At 33.1% G+C, this 16,114-nt stretch overlaps 2 protein-coding genes across 2 annotated transcripts; both read right to left on the bottom strand.

The window, feature by feature from the left end:
* Nucleotides 1-4,619: 4,619 nt before the first annotated feature.
* On the bottom strand, nucleotides 4,620-6,261 carry LOC139481328 (cholecystokinin receptor type A-like). Its single transcript, XM_071264569.1, has one exon. It carries the CDS (start codon nucleotides 5,831-5,833, stop codon nucleotides 4,679-4,681), a length of 1,155 nt encoding a protein of 384 aa, XP_071120670.1. The 5' UTR covers nucleotides 5,834-6,261; the 3' UTR covers nucleotides 4,620-4,678.
* A 6,870-nt stretch (nucleotides 6,262-13,131) lies between these two features.
* LOC139481327 (cholecystokinin receptor type A-like) lies at nucleotides 13,132-16,094 on the bottom strand. Its single transcript, XM_071264568.1, has 2 exons — nucleotides 15,937-16,094; nucleotides 13,132-14,569 (listed from the first exon to the last, which is right to left on the bottom strand). Exon 2 carries the CDS (start codon nucleotides 14,343-14,345, stop codon nucleotides 13,188-13,190), a length of 1,158 nt encoding a protein of 385 aa, XP_071120669.1. The 5' UTR covers nucleotides 14,346-14,569; nucleotides 15,937-16,094; the 3' UTR covers nucleotides 13,132-13,187.
* Between the last annotated feature and the right edge of the window lie 20 nt (nucleotides 16,095-16,114).

Here is a 16,114-nt window from a genome sequence, read left to right as displayed (position 1 = left end):
TTCGGGTTTAAACAATTAAAAATATCTTTCAGCAATTGCTGCAATCTGCAAGATCGTTTATTTATTTTTTTATAAATCTAATCAAGCATTGTATCAGACAAACACTGTTTATATTTAGAGATAAAAAGTCTTCCTTTTTGTACATAAAACGAAGATAAGATCAAAAACCATGTTAACTTAATATGAACAGCCAACAGCAAGTACCTTTTTAGATACTTCAATAAAGTTTACCTAATGATATTTTTTTTAAAAAGAATAGTTTTTGAATTATTGTAGAAGTTAGAACTGTTTTTACAGTAAGGTCTGTCTTGTGTTAAATCATAAATAAATCAGAATAACTAATTAAAGAATTCCTAGATTGAAAAATATTCAACTCGTGACCAAACAACACTGATAATTAACTCTTGCGCTACGCGCATTCGTGAATTAATGTGTTGTTCGATCACTCGTTGAATAATTTTCTCCATTTGAAATCTTCGATTAGTTATTCTATAAATATTAATATATCTGACAGAGACGTCGAACAAAATGTCATAAACTGACTGTATAATTCAGAAACAAATACAACCATAAAGAATGTGACTGAGTTACAAATGTTTGTGTGCGCTCAACCCTTCCCTAACACGAGAAGTTACTTACCAGCACAACCCAAATATAAACTATTAAGGGCATACGATGCAGTTTTGATCCCGTATTTTTATTTTGTTAAAAAAAATCAATATATTAGACTATTTTTTACCTGAATAAAATCAAATATGTAATAAAAATATACCTTCATGTGCTACTTTTTGAGTAAAATGAGGTCGACATTTTGTATATTTTACTCAAAATTCGGATTTGTGGCCGTATTTTCCCTATCGAAAAGAAAGCCATAACTTTTTTGTTTTAAAGATAAACACAAATTGTTTCTAGTTAAATATTTTGTAATTTCTGTATTTTATAAGTATCCTTAAAATTTATACATATTCTATTCAGAAATAACTCATATTTATCAAATGTTCATGGATGTAGAAAAAAACATCACTTTTTGCTGTATAAAAAAATCCACTATTTACGTTTTCATAAAAATTGGCACACATAATCTTCTCGCGTAATTAAATCAAATGGCATTTAAAAAAAGATGGGTCCACGAAGTCGTTTTCAAGTTAAATAAGTTTGAATGAGAAAAATCAGTCGAAAACTGAATCTTTTCTTAGTTTGAAGTCGCGAAAATAACAATTTTCGTTAGCAACTTCATTACCTCCCCTGGCAAATTTTGAAGATCGTAATACGATCGTGTAGATCGCGGTAAGTTCATGGTACGGTCGTGGTAATGTCTTCATGATCGTGATGGGCGTGGACAAAATTCGACATGTTTTAAACAATCGCTGGTAACCATTGTATGATTCTAGCATGCTTATGTCGTTCTCATCATGCTCTTCTTACGACCTGACTACGTTCATACTACGACCATTTCGAGTTCTTGTCATGCTCATTGTTATTGTCATATAAAACAGATCAAAGCTCTCCAGGAAAATGTAGTAAGGTTTCTACAATCATTAATACAGATACTATTCCTTACGACCAGGCCATGATATTGTTTTTGAGAGAGCAAAGAAGAAGAATAAGAAGAAAATTTAGACGGTGTAGGTCCTTTAGTGTTTCTTCCTTTGTTGTCTTCATCTAAGGTTATGGCTGTATGTAATTGTATCTTTTGTCCCTTTTCATCAACGGTCAGTCGTGTCTGACACATCTGTGTCATCCCTACTATCGTACCCTAAAACATCGTCATTTGATCTTGCTGGACAAACAATAGGTTGTGATTCAACCTGGATTGTTCGGTCCGACATCTCTACTGGATCAGGATTCGTATCAGAGGCCCGGCCGTCTGTCTCTACATCTACGTCTTCCACACGCCCACGAGTTCTGGTAGATAAATGTGGCATGACTGTGTTACTTCCGAGAAATTTATACATAGTTATGAGAAATATCTAAGGAATGGATTAGTATTTATAGGGAACACGATGTTGATGTTATTGCTGAGAGCGTTGTTAAATAGCGATATGAACGTAGTATGATCGTAGTTAGGTTGGTCCGGGATCCCCTCCCTAAAACATTCAGTATGCCTTCGGAATATTCAAGTATTGTCAAGAATTTAAATAACGGCCGGGAAACAGACTAGATCGTAGTATGATCCTGGTAGTAGCGTGTCATAATCGCAGTAGAAGCGTGGTAAGATCGTGTTTCAATCGGATAAGTTATGGAATGGTCGAAGTGAGAACGTAATGAGTGTAGTTAGATCGCAATAATTGTAGTGAGGTCGCAGAATAAATGTGATGAGAACGTGGAATAATCGTAGCGGGATCGTTGTAGGAGCGTAATGAGAACATGAGAACGTAGTATGATCGTAGTATGAATCCTTGAAGTAGCGTGTCATAATCGCAGTAGAATCGTGGTAAGATCGTGTTTCAATCGGATAAGTTATGGAATGGTCGTAGTGAGAACGTAATGAGTGTAGTAAGATCGCAATAATTATAGTGAGGTCGCAGAATAAGCGTGATGAGAACGTGGAATAATCGTAGCGGGATCGTTGTAGGAGCGTAATGAGAACATGAGAACGTAGTAGCAACGTGAATACAACGAAAAATTTTATAAACACACCTCTCATACCGCGACTTCACCACAATCTGAATTTGTTTAGATTGTGGTGAGCGTTGGGTGATCGTGGTCTATTGTTACGTATAGAGTACGCACAGCTCGTGCTAATTTTAACTATTAAATAAGTCTTGATTTTTAAGACTAGAATGGTTAGAGTATATCATCTTTTAACAGACCCACAATAACAAGAAAAAAACCCAGACCATAACTGAACACCGTATCTAATACCAGAATAGGAAGCACCTCTATCATTAGAATAGACAAAACAATCTAACACGAAGGAATGTATGGAATAAACAACAGTTTCTTTTGAATGTTGGTTGGCAACAACAATTGAATAATTGTACCAGAACGTAAGCGATCAAATATAAATAGTAAATACTTCAGCAGGATCTGAAGTGTCGCAAATAAGATAATTGTATATAAGAAACAATCTATGATTAACTTCTTATTAAAAAATCTTTCCGACAGAGGCTGTCATTTTTGTTTTTGTATGCAAAGAAAATTATAATATCCATTAGGTATACTATAACGGTCTGCCTAATGAATTCCACATAATTTCTATATTGCCAAGCGCATTACTTTCGAATGTTAATAAACTGTCAAAGGATAATACAAAGTATGTTGCACCGCAGAGAAAACAATGCCGACAGTAGGAAATCACAAATAAAAAATGATTTGATGAAAAGTGCATAATATTGTAATATCAGACAGATGCCGCGTTATATCATAGTAAAACTCTGTTAAATGGAGATACTTACTTGAAATGATTGATGATACGATCATGCAGTTACAATATAACAAAATGGTGAGGTTCGAAATGCTATTAGACTGTACATAGATTTGACTCTTCAGTAAAGCATGATAATAGTTATTTGTCATTTTTGTTTACTTCAACTCAGACGCCTCCTGATACATATGATTTTGCAACATAAATAGGGTAGCTTGGTGTGCCTGTCTCAATGCAGGAGCCTGCGGTATGGGTGTTATTGAAGGCCGTACGCTGACCTACGTGTATAGGTGTTAATTTTCACGTCATTTGGTCTATGATGAGGAGATGTCTCAATTGCCAATTAAACCACATCTTCTTAATTTTATAGCAACATGCTACAGTTTGAGGAATGTTCTACTTTTTCTACAAATAAGACAACATTTATGATGAAAATTACCCTAAAGAATAATGGGCTCAAAGTCTGTGTATGTTGACATGAGTCAACGTCAAAATTTCAAAAGATTATGCACAAAAAAAACTAAGAAGTACTAAAAGACAAACAACAGACCTACAAAACAAAACATAGCAAACTATACTGAGCAACACAAACCCCATAACAAACTCGGAGCTATCTCAGGTGCTCATAATAAGATATTAGATCCTGCTCTACATTTGACACCACATTTTTTGCGATTATATACAATACTCATTGGGTTTAACCATGTCTGGTCTATGAAAGGAACATACTCAGAAAAAAAAACATGTTCATCAGATGGCGATTAAAACAAACTACGTACTTATGACAGGGGTAAACTTGAAATCATGTTTTTTCTTTCGAAAAAGTATGTCAGACAGTTAACGTTTTACAGATAAAAATGACTTACCACAATTCACAAAATGAAAATGTCAAATATATTGGCACACAATAAAGTCAACAGTATGTTCATACTGTACCTTTAATAACATTGAAGATGGATTTCATTTCTTATGCGAATGTAATCTTTTTCCAAGATAATATTGAAAAAATAAAATGACATTGTTGACCGATGTTTTCCAACAGAATTCTTCTATATAAATACAATTGTTCCATAACCAGAAATTCGTCTGTGGGAATAGTATACGTGACTAATTGCTATGTATTTTTTTGTTATTTGTCATTTTCTCAAAATTGTTATGTTTGAATATTCATACGTATTTCGACAATGCTAATTTTGTGCTGGGTTTTACACTGAATACAGTTTGTTAGTAAGTTACAGAAAGCAAAATGATATCCCCTATTTTAACATGTTTATTAAACTAATATACAGAGGATATTTACAAAGAATAATTTTAAGATTTCATGCATAGAATATATTTAATTGTCATTTTGCAATGCTTTAAAAACGTCGGATCAAGAAATCCATATATAACAGGATTTATGATATTATTGATGATAAATGTTCTAGCAAGGATAGGAAATATGGCCTTTGTTAGCGGTGATTCTGTAAACTGACCTTTTACAACAGATGCATTTAATTTTACTGCTACATATGGCAGGTAGCTCAAAATAAAGCAGAAGCTGATAACGAATGCCATCCGTGTAACCTTTTTAGATCTTTTCTTTTTTGAAACTACCTTAGAATGTCCGTTTAATTTCTTCTGTTCACTCTTTTTAGCGGTTCCTGGTGTCTCAATTGTGTTAATACCGATTCCTTTCTCATCCATTATTTCACTCTGATGTTTAATGAGGTTGGTGGTATGATGTTCACACGTAGTTAACTCAGTAGCCATTGACGTCGTTGATATTGCATACCTTGCTCGATTTGAATTTTGATACTTTGCTCGTTCAAGCACTCGCAATCCTACTATTGAATACATAATCACAAGTGCAACCATGCAGGAAAAATAGACCGTTAACAGGAGAGTACTGTATATCGTACCATAATCTTTCATGCTATATCTGTCTGAAAAACTGCAATCATACCCTGTTAAGTTGTTATCCAACGTTTCTTTGCTTATCCCACTTAACGCTGCTTCCGGCCAACAAAATAACACGGCAATTCCTACTGATATTAAAATTGTTACCAAACCTTGATTCGGTGTTAGTTGTTTTTTCAATGGTTGACAAACTAGTCGGAGACGATTTCCCGACATGGCAATCAAAAGTAGAGACGACGTCAAAGATAAATGTACACTTACTGCTCGGAAGATCTGACATCCTAATCCAGAATAAAATGTCAACTGGTGTGTTTGTTGGAACAATTCAAATGGTATTGTTACCGTGCACACCAGTAAATCGGTGATGGCTAAAGCCCGAATGTACATCCAATGGGTGCCATCTCGTCGCCTGAGGGATCCAAAGTACACGATAATAACTAATAAATTTCCTGGAATTCCTAAAATCATTACAACAGATAAATACACGATTGCTGATGTTCTTTTCGATATTTCTATGTTATTATAGTCTTCTAATGTCATTTCAATGCTTGTATGATTACCCGCCATTTTGCAATATACTACCTGAAGTCTGTAACAACAGGTATTTTAATCTTTCCGTGAAAGTTTCGCCATCTAGTAATTTACAAAAAATCTAGTGTTCATATATGGTATATGTCAGTCGCAAATATACGAAATACAGTCTGATTTTGATTCATTTTACATGTTCATTTGTACAGATCACAGGATAACAATACTTATCTCAACAACTTCCTTCCTATTGTTTATTATCCAAATGAAAATTATGTTATATTAATTAAGAGCAATCATTATACGGAAACAGGTTAAATAGAAACAATTGATTTTATTACAACGGTATAGAAATGCAGATTACTATCCTCAGATAATTTTCCAAATGTGAACGTGACATGCACAGGCAAACCTTTGAAGTTCCTCAGCACCAACTAAACAGTGCGTAGATTTGTGATCTACAGTAACTACTACCATTATTTATATTATAATAGACATCATTATAGAAAAACGTAACTGTCATTAATGAAATTAAAGATAATAAGTAAACATGACTATGATGTATGACACATTAGACACACGTTTTTTTTTGTGTTTTTGTTATTTAACACGCATATTGTTTCGACCAAATTAAATAAATGAAGAAAAAAACACTTCAGAATTCTTCAGAAAAGTTGCGAGTATCTTGAATATTAAAATCAAATAATTATGAATTCAGGTATTGCATATACTTCCAAATAGATTGCTGATGATTAAAATGTCAACAAACCTTCTTCTTTTTTTTTTACACAATTACGTTTTTTCGATATTAAAAAAAGCTGTACAATATGTTGACAAAAATGCAATTTTGTCAAATTATTTCATTACATATTTCTACAAAAAGATCTATGTTATATCCAGGGCTTTGAATGATATTTCATTCATTATATATGTGACTTTTATTCATCTACTATCTGAAAGAAAAACAAAATAAAAGTACAAATTTCGTTGGATATTTGTCTCAATAGCAACTCTACAACATATCTGTATCTTTATAGTCAGTTTGAATATTGTTGGTCAAGACCACCATCAGAGTAAAAAGCAGCTGACTTTTTATGAAATTAAATTGACAAGACCTGGATGACAATGAAAGCATATATTTATAAACATGTGATAGGAACCGAATCATAAGCAGTAACAATTGACACAACCGGAAACTTGACAAACCCGATAGATATGAAGTATATTTTGTAAACGGAGTAGGTATATCTCTTACATACACTTGAACTTGAGAAACTGAAGTTATTAACAAATTGATGATTTGGGTTACTGAAAAGGGAATGCCCAATACGGAACTAAAATTATCTACACTACAATTGTTATATTTACGGGTAAATACATTGTAGATAATTATACGCTACCAACAGTGACAACATAAGGAAACTATTACTGAAATCGATAAATAAATGTGTCCTACTTCCTCCGTTACCCAATGATTGTTCCGAATCATATCCGCTAGAAATTGGCACGGCCAGACATTGACAAATCTGACTTGTATCAAATTGTAGTTAAACTACAACACTATAACGTTTGATTTACTTGTACGATTAATTTAAAATGAATAGCGCGTCTGGCGTATTAAATTATAAGCCTAGTACCTTTGATAAATATTATCATGTCGAAATGTACTACTGTATTGTGTATTTGTGAGTTTCTCTGTCCTGAATGTTCTTACAAAAAAGAAGATGTGGTATGATTGCCAATGAGACAACTGTCCACAAGAGACCAAAATGAAACAGACATTAACAACTATAGGTCACAGTACGGCCTTCAACAATGAGCAAAGCCCATACCGCATAGTCAGCTATAATAGGCCCTGATAAGACAATGTAAAACAATTCAAACAAGAAAACTGACGGCCTTATTATTATATAAAAAAAATGAACGAAAAACAAATATGTAACACATAAACAAAAGACAACCACTGAATTACAGGTTCCTGACTTGGGACAGGCAAATACATAAATAATGTGGTGGGGTTAAACATGTAAGCGGGATCCCAACCCTCCCCCAACTTGGGACAATGGTATAACAGTACAAAATAAGAACGAACTATAAGAAAAATTCTTGCATTTATTTGTACTGTATTCCTGTCATGTAATGTTGTCATTTTAGTGTTATACTCAACATTGCCATAAAAGTGCGAGGTTTAGAAAGCCATAAAACCAGGTTCAACCCACCATTTTTATCTTAAAATGTCCTGTACCAAGTCAGGAAATGCAGTTTCTGTGCGTGTTGCATTGTCTTTGGTTTTCGTTGCATTTCAGTGTTTCTGTTGTTTCATTGTTTTCCTCTTATAGTTGATGTGTTTCCCTCGGTTTAAGTTTGTAACCCAGATTTGTCTTCTCTTCATCGATGTATGCCTTTCGAACAGTGGTATGCTAGTGTTGTCTTTATTCACATGCTTTGCAAGTTTTATTTATTTTTTAATGCTGCTAATCTAGTACTCAAGACTGGCGTATCGTCTTCGAAAGACTCATCAGTGAAGCTCGAATAAAATAAAAGTTATTTTAAGGATTAAAAAAACAAAGGTTCGTTGATGACTATTAAGCTAGACACTTGTATACTTCTTGTAACCTGGTAGATTATTGACTAATGATACAAACAATCAATCTGTGGTCTTTCGTAAAACATACAAGTTCAGACAGGTTAATAAATAAAATCAAGTACACTGAACCATCTGCTATTGTGTTGTGTTAACATGTATGCATTTTATCTGTCATCAGCTGGTAACGCTAATTGTTATGCATCAGGTTCTTTGTACTTTGAGACTTTTTAAGATTGCACTCGAAATTTTGTGTACCTTTAAGCAGTACTTTTGTTCTATTCTTATAACTAAGACTTACAATTTTGATGAAATGTATTGTCTAAAATATTTTGATCTTAATTATAATCATCACTGATGAGACATTTTTAAACAGACAAATAGGTACCGTCAATGTTATTGAACATCTCATCGAGAACCATTGTGTAGAATGAATTTAAACTAGAGATAGATTCCCCTCACAAGATCCTACCTGAATGTTATTTCCAAAACAAACATGGTTTTCCTTGCTCTTTTTAACTTTTGCTGGTGTAACTTAGTAAAACATCTGAACCAAATGATAAAAAAATATTTTTAAAATCTTGAAGTGTTTTTGTTTCTGTTTTGGTGGCTATTGGAAATTCAAAATTACTGCATACAGGGGTCACTGGATACATTAAAATCCTATCGTAAATTTACATTTAGCAGTTTGTTAAAATACGGATGGTCTTAAATGATTCGTAAAATAGAAGCAAAAGATCAGTGAATTTAAGTTCCTATCGCAAATTGCATTTCATATAATAATACATATATCCTGTCAATACAAATATTGTTATGTTTTAAATAGTATCTAAGATCATAATAGGATTTCATGTTCTACGCCACGTCTTCTTAGTCTTTCCGGTCACGCCCGAATTACAAAATAAAAAAAGTAAGAGGTTAATACCAATGAAGACAATTTTGCATAATAACTAAGATACTATATCCCGTGGGTAGAAAATCCTAGGTATTTCGAAAAATTCAAAGTTTGGTAATTGTTACGGGCCGTGCCATTATGAAAGTGTTGTTTTTGTTTTTTAATTGATAATGATGACTATATCTGTGATAAATCATGTGAACATAACAAAGCAGACAACTTGGTATAACTTTCAATCTTTGCTTAAATTCCTGGTTTGATTTTTTTAACGTGTTTCCAATCTCAATATAAATAGCCATGCCTATTTGAATAGCGTGATAAACATACATTTTAAAGTAGATTTATAGATTCGTGGTAATACTTATAGCCTAAATGTTATATAATCATAAAATATTAATTAAAATGTTGAAAATTTGTTTCACTTATGCACCGATTATATAACTTATCTTTATGTATTCGACCGTTCAAAACATCCAAATCTATCAACATTAAAATATTAGGGAAACGACAACAATGATATAACCATCTTAAGCCCTTATTTCGTAATATTTGTGCCGGTAATTTGAAGTTGTAGCAATTTTATATTAACAAAAAATCAAATTCAGAAGGGGACGATTACCCATGCGACGAATTGATATAGTGACACTTACAATACATAAATGAAACGTTAGATATTTTTTCCAATCCAGCAAAGTTCCATGAAATTGAGAAAACAGACTCAAAAATATAATAAATCCAATTTTTTTCAACCTAAAACAAACCAATAAATCACTATCTCAGTTATTTATTTGTGCTAATGTAGGTTATATGTTAGCATATCTAGCTTCTATTCAGATGGTTGTTTGGATCATATCTTCTATACAAAAAAATGTGTGCATTTGCAGACAAAAGTTACACAGTAAAATTCAACCGTTCAATTTTCTAAACCTTTATTGATTTTATCTAAATCATATAAAAAATCATATACATGTACTAAAAAGCTGCTTTTGTATATGTTTACGTATCCACAATTTAACTTGAAACTTGCACTTAAAATTTGGTCTGCCTGCAGAGAATTATATATATATGATTAAACAGATCATTGGTGGTCGAAAATTTAAAATTCCTACAAAGAATAATAAACTTAGAGCTTAACCATTAAAAATGACAAATGAGAATTTGTTAACTGGCAGGTTGCTTGTTAACATCATTGGCAGATATCTTTGTTCGCCATTTACGATTAAACATAAAGAACATAATTCGTCTAAGACTGTAATACACAAGTTTGTTATAAACCTCAAGCCAATCCTTGTATTATGAAATCATGTTTATTGAAAGATAAATAAGTACATTTTGTTTAAAGAAAAAGATTACATCAAAAACCATTTTTACAACATATTTTCGGTACTTCTATATAATTGCCTCTTGAAAGCTTTCAAACAGAAAATGTATTTTAAATATCTGTATATATATATATATATGAACATCCAGTAGTGTCTGTCCTGTATGTAACCTATATTAAAGAGCAGTTACCGACATATCATCGCTTAAACAGATGGGAATAAGATAATTTAATCCAGTGAAAACCTTTACATATAATTACATAAGGATTTCTATTTCATTCCCATTGTTGCCATATCTGCTGTTGATAACCTGAGTATTTACTTCAATTTTCTTTGAAAGGTTCTTGCTTAATCACTTACACAAGGATGGCATTACATGTATCAATTAGACATACGATATATATCATGTTGATCCTTATTATAAGGTTACATTTCTGAAGGACCCCTCACTAGTCACTGTTTTGATACTTTAACGGTCATTTTAAACTGAACAACTCTTATATATGTCTGATTCAACCAAAAGGAAAAATGCCAAGATCTTTTTCAGTTATTCAGTTCGTTTTCAGTACTCTGATCCGCGCAGGAGGATTAGTAGACTTCAGTACCGACTTCGGTAATTATGAGTAAACGCCTTTGCATTCGATTGTGTAGCTTCCGGAACGATTTCGTACAAATCAGTACATCAATAAAATAGTTGTTTTAGGAATTTTCAGTAGTGTTCACTTCCAGGTAAATCTACCGATTTTTGACATAAAATAGTTTTTGCAGATTTATGAGGCTTGTCTCTATTCATTCGCACTTGGACTATAATTTTGAGTACATTGATCGATTTCACAATGATATTGATTTCATTCCCTGATATATACATCTGTTTTGTTCAATTATTTTTTATCTTGTGTTTTGTGTATTTTATTTTTTTCATTTGGTCATGCTATTGGCTGTGTAATTACGACTTATGAGTTTGAAAGTCCCTGTGGTGTCTTTCACTTTTCTTTTATTAGTTAAGCCAGAAGTATGAGCATTTGATCTTGTGTTCGTTATAGTTACCACTGTAGACTGGGTGTTGTTTTGTTGCCGTCTTTTAGATATCCAATCCCTATTTCGTTAAGTTGAATTTAACTAAAGGAATTAATGCGTCTAAATACGGCAATTCTCGACTGAACTAGATACCTTACCGACTAGAAGTTAACAACCTAGACATTTGCATATATATAAAACAGACAAATCCAAAATCTACGAACTGTTAGAAAAATCATTCGAGATGCAATAAAAGTTTCTGTACTAATTGCATATTTTATTTAATTTAGATTTTCAAATTTCGTCCGTTAGATATCAGATATCATGTCCTTCCTAATATATCTCCTTATTAACAAAACCTTAACAATTCGAACAACAAAAATATTGGGGGGGGGGGGAATACCTATTGATTGCTACTGGAACCTTATGCTCTAAATAAAAGGCGAATGATACCATAGGATACTAGATCTTACTCATAAATTGAAAATAAACTACATAAAACATAACATAGAAAACCAAAGACTGGCAACAGGAACGCCACCAAATACGTGCGATGGCTACTTAAAGTAACAAAAGCGTGGGGAAAGATACTAGAGGGACATTCGAATTTATACGTCGAAAATCAAAAACTAAGGATGGCTGCTAAAAGTACTAGAGAGTGGAGAAAGATACCAGAGGGACATTCGAATTATTCAGTGGAAATTAAACTGATAGCACCATGGTCAAAAAGAAAAAGACAAACATACAAACAAAAGTACACAAAACACAACTTAGCAAACTAAAGACTAAGACTAAGCAACACGAACCTGGGGTGGTCCTAGGTGTTCCGGAAGGGTAAGTAGATCCTGCTATATATGTGCCATCCGTCGTGTTGCTCATGTTAGTATAAACCCAGTTATGATTTCAATACGTTAAAAGGGGACGGGATTGTAGTTTCGACATTAAAAAAAATATCCGCTATAATCTATGACACGGATAAACCATAAATGTCAACAAACTCGTAACGGCGTTCGTAAATTTTACGAACGGATGATATTAACTTCGCCACTTGGAACTCTTGGGTTAAAGGCTTCCTTGACAATTAACAGCCAATAAATATTATGTTTGTATAAACGTTAGAAACTAGGTGACCAAACGGGCCTTAACAAAGTCAACTTTGTCTTAGGTGATCTTTGCCAGAGGGATTTTGGACCTTAGTATCTTAATAATTTAATGTGCTGACTACTGGTCTGACAATATCCCCGGGGAATAATAATCGACCAACAGTGATATCAACCCTGTGTGTTAAAATGGTAACAAAATAAACTGATGTTCATTTTGAACAGAATGACGGTTATTTACCTAAAACTGTGACATTTCAGTGGTATCGTCCGAAAGATGCGTGTAATAAATGTTGCTGAATATATCAGGAATCCATAGATAATCACAATCATTCTTCATATGACAATTGAACAACCTCAGAAATCACATATTTTTTTCTCTTTCTCAAAATAGCAAATAAACTAAATTAAATACGTTGTTTTAAATTATTATTTTTTTTATTTATGTACACATCATATTTCAAATAAAATATCTTTAGTTTTGAGATTTCATGCATATTATTTGTTTTATTGTCATTTTGCAATTCTGTAAAAACGTCGGATCGAGAAATCCGTATATGACAGGATTTACGATATTATTAATCATGAATGTTCTCGCTAGGATAGGAAATATGGCTTTTGTAAGGGGTGTTCTTACAAACCGACCTTTTATGACAGATGCATTAAGTTTTACTGCTACGTACGGCAAGTAACTCAGTATAAAGCAGAAGCTAATGACAAATGCAATCCGCGTAATCTTTTTCGATGGTTTTTTTTCCGACACTGTCTTACGCTTTGCTTTATGTTGCTTATTGTTGTAATTTTTATTTATTCCTGAATTTTTATTTATGTCAATAGCATTTTTCTCATCTTCACATTCGCTTTTTTCATCCATTGTGTCGGTGGTAAGGTTTTCACTTGCGGTTGTCTCTGTGGCAGCAGACGACGGTGATACGGAATATTTTCTTCGAAAAGATTGTTGAAATTTGGTTCGTTCGAGCACTTTTCGTCCAACTATTGAATACATAATAACAAGTGCAAGCATACTAGAAATATAAACTGTTAACAGGACAGTACTGTATATCGTTGTGTAATTTGTACCGCGAAATCTGTCAGAAAAGCTGCAATCATACCCTGTTAAATTGTTATCTAATTTTTCCAAGCTTATTCCACTCAACGCTCCCTCCGGCCAACAAAATAACAAGGCAATTCCAACTACGATTGCAATCGTTATATAACCTTGATTCATAGTTAGTTGTGATTTTAGAGGTTGACATACCCGTCTAAGACGATTTCCTGACATCGGAATTAAAAGAAGGGATGATGTCAAGGATAAATGTACGCTTACTGATCTGACGATACTACATCCTGCTGCAGAATAAAATGTTAACTGGTGCGTTTGTTGGAACAATTCAAACGGTATTGCAACCAAACACACCAGTAAGTCGGTAACAGCTAAAGCCCGAATGTACATCCAATGTGTCCCTTCTCGTCGCCCGTGTGAACCAAAGTACACAATAATCACTAGTAAGTTTCCTGGAATACCAAAGGCCATCACAACTGATAAATAAACGATTGCAGATGTTCGTTTTGCTGTTTCTTCATCATTGAGGTCGTTGAGCGACATTTCAACATTTGTATAGTTTCCTCCCATTTTTGCAATTATACATTAAAAGGAACAGGTCTGTTATACCCAAAAAGTTACTCCTTTTTGTTTGATTAGAATACGAGTACGAGTAGATACCAATATCAACTCAAAATTGCAAATTTCTTTAAGTTATGTGCGTGGTATACATGCAGTGTAAAGAAATCACAGTTAAACACGATCATATCTCAAAAGAACTTCCTTCCTATCTCGAGTTGTTTCAGCAGCCCACTCTACAATATTAATAAAAAGTAATTTAAATAATAGTACAATTGACAGTGTCCAAAAAGAGGTTTTGATCTTCTTAAATTTTACCATAACTTATTGTGGCATGCAAACCTTTGGATTTTGGGGACATATTATGACGTATATGTATGTGGTATTTGTTTGCTCTCAGTTCTTCATTAGCTAATAATAATAACATGCCATGTATGTATCATTAAAATACGTTATTTTGATTGGCTAACAGCAATCTCACGTCATTCTCTACTCTACGTAGTCGAAAAATTAATACTAATTCTGCAGGTTAATAACATATATATAATCTTTTCAAATGTCAAATTAATATGTACATTTTTTTTTATCAATCTGTGGTGTCACCAAGCGATATTTAAAGTCTTATGATTAAAAATAAAACGGAGAGTTAAAAACGTATTTCTTGACAACATGATGTCTATTTGGAAATCCGTATTCAGGTGGTCCGAGAACACAATTATTTCGTAGTGCATTTCTTTTAGAACATAAATGAAAATAAAAAAAATCCCACCTGCGCTTTCTCAAAGAAACTTTTACAGTGTGTTGTACTACTTTTGGGACAAATTATATCAAAATTATAGAAAATTTCATCGTCTCTAACTCAAAATATGGACAATTTTATGTTTAGGGCGTCTTGAAATCTTTTGACAGCTTCCAAAGTGCTAATTTTAAACCTTTTTCAGCTGGACCAAATCACTACTTTCCTTTAAAATTCTGGACCCAAATTGTTTTACAGTGTAATTTCACCCCCCCCCCCCCCCCCCAACTTGTAATTTGAGGCATTAAACATGGAGAAATAAATTTGGAAGGGGTATAAAACTTAATGGCAAGTAACCTACTGTCAACACTAGGGACCAGGTGGTAAATAACATCACAGGGGAATAACTCTGTACAAATCAGCGTACCGCTTTAAACGTCCTATTGCGAAGGAAAAATTAAGTTTCTTTTTTTATATTTTTGTTAAAGGGTCAACGTAAATATTTTGTCAAAGTTTAAGAAAATTAAACGAGCCAAATTTATTGTGGTCATGGCGTTTGGTAACTTGATTGGATGATATCAGTATAAGATTAACATAGGGTTATTGAAGATACGAACAATCTCTAGTTATAATGACATATTTAGAACAGTTTCTAACAATGCGCAACGGTCTTCGACTTCGTGTTTGAGTTGATCTTCCAACTGTTGTGATTCGAGCTCCACTAATAAGCCTTTTGTCGGCAAAACGCGTGTATTGCATAAGGGAACGACCAATTAACTTCAAAGGGGATATGCTTTTTTCTTGAATAGATATTCTGATTCTCAAAATGCCCATATTTTACATGTGATGAATGTAATCCCTACTTACCAATTCGTCGCATGAGAATAATACTCTTCTTTCTCCTATCCAAAATATGTGCCAATAGTTTGCACACAGTGTAATTGGGCTATGTTTTATCTGTATGATGCTATATATACCATATCCTAATAGCTTTGCTGTGAATATTTTTCGATATTAAACTGTTCTGACTCAATTCTTGTATGCA

Source organism: Mytilus edulis, chromosome 7 (assembly GCF_963676685.1).
Source record: "Mytilus edulis chromosome 7, xbMytEdul2.2, whole genome shotgun sequence".
Classification (NCBI taxonomy): Eukaryota; Metazoa; Mollusca; class Bivalvia; order Mytilida; family Mytilidae; genus Mytilus; species Mytilus edulis.
This window is presented reverse-complemented; position numbering and strand designations above follow the sequence as displayed.

Bases quoted from the DNA above. Each gene is read 5' to 3' on its own strand.
- LOC139481328 (XM_071264569.1), bottom strand. From the start codon at position 5,833: ATGGCGGGTAATCATACAAGCATTGAAATGACATTAGAAGACTATAAT.
- LOC139481327 (XM_071264568.1), bottom strand. From the start codon at position 14,345: ATGGGAGGAAACTATACAAATGTTGAAATGTCGCTCAACGACCTCAAT.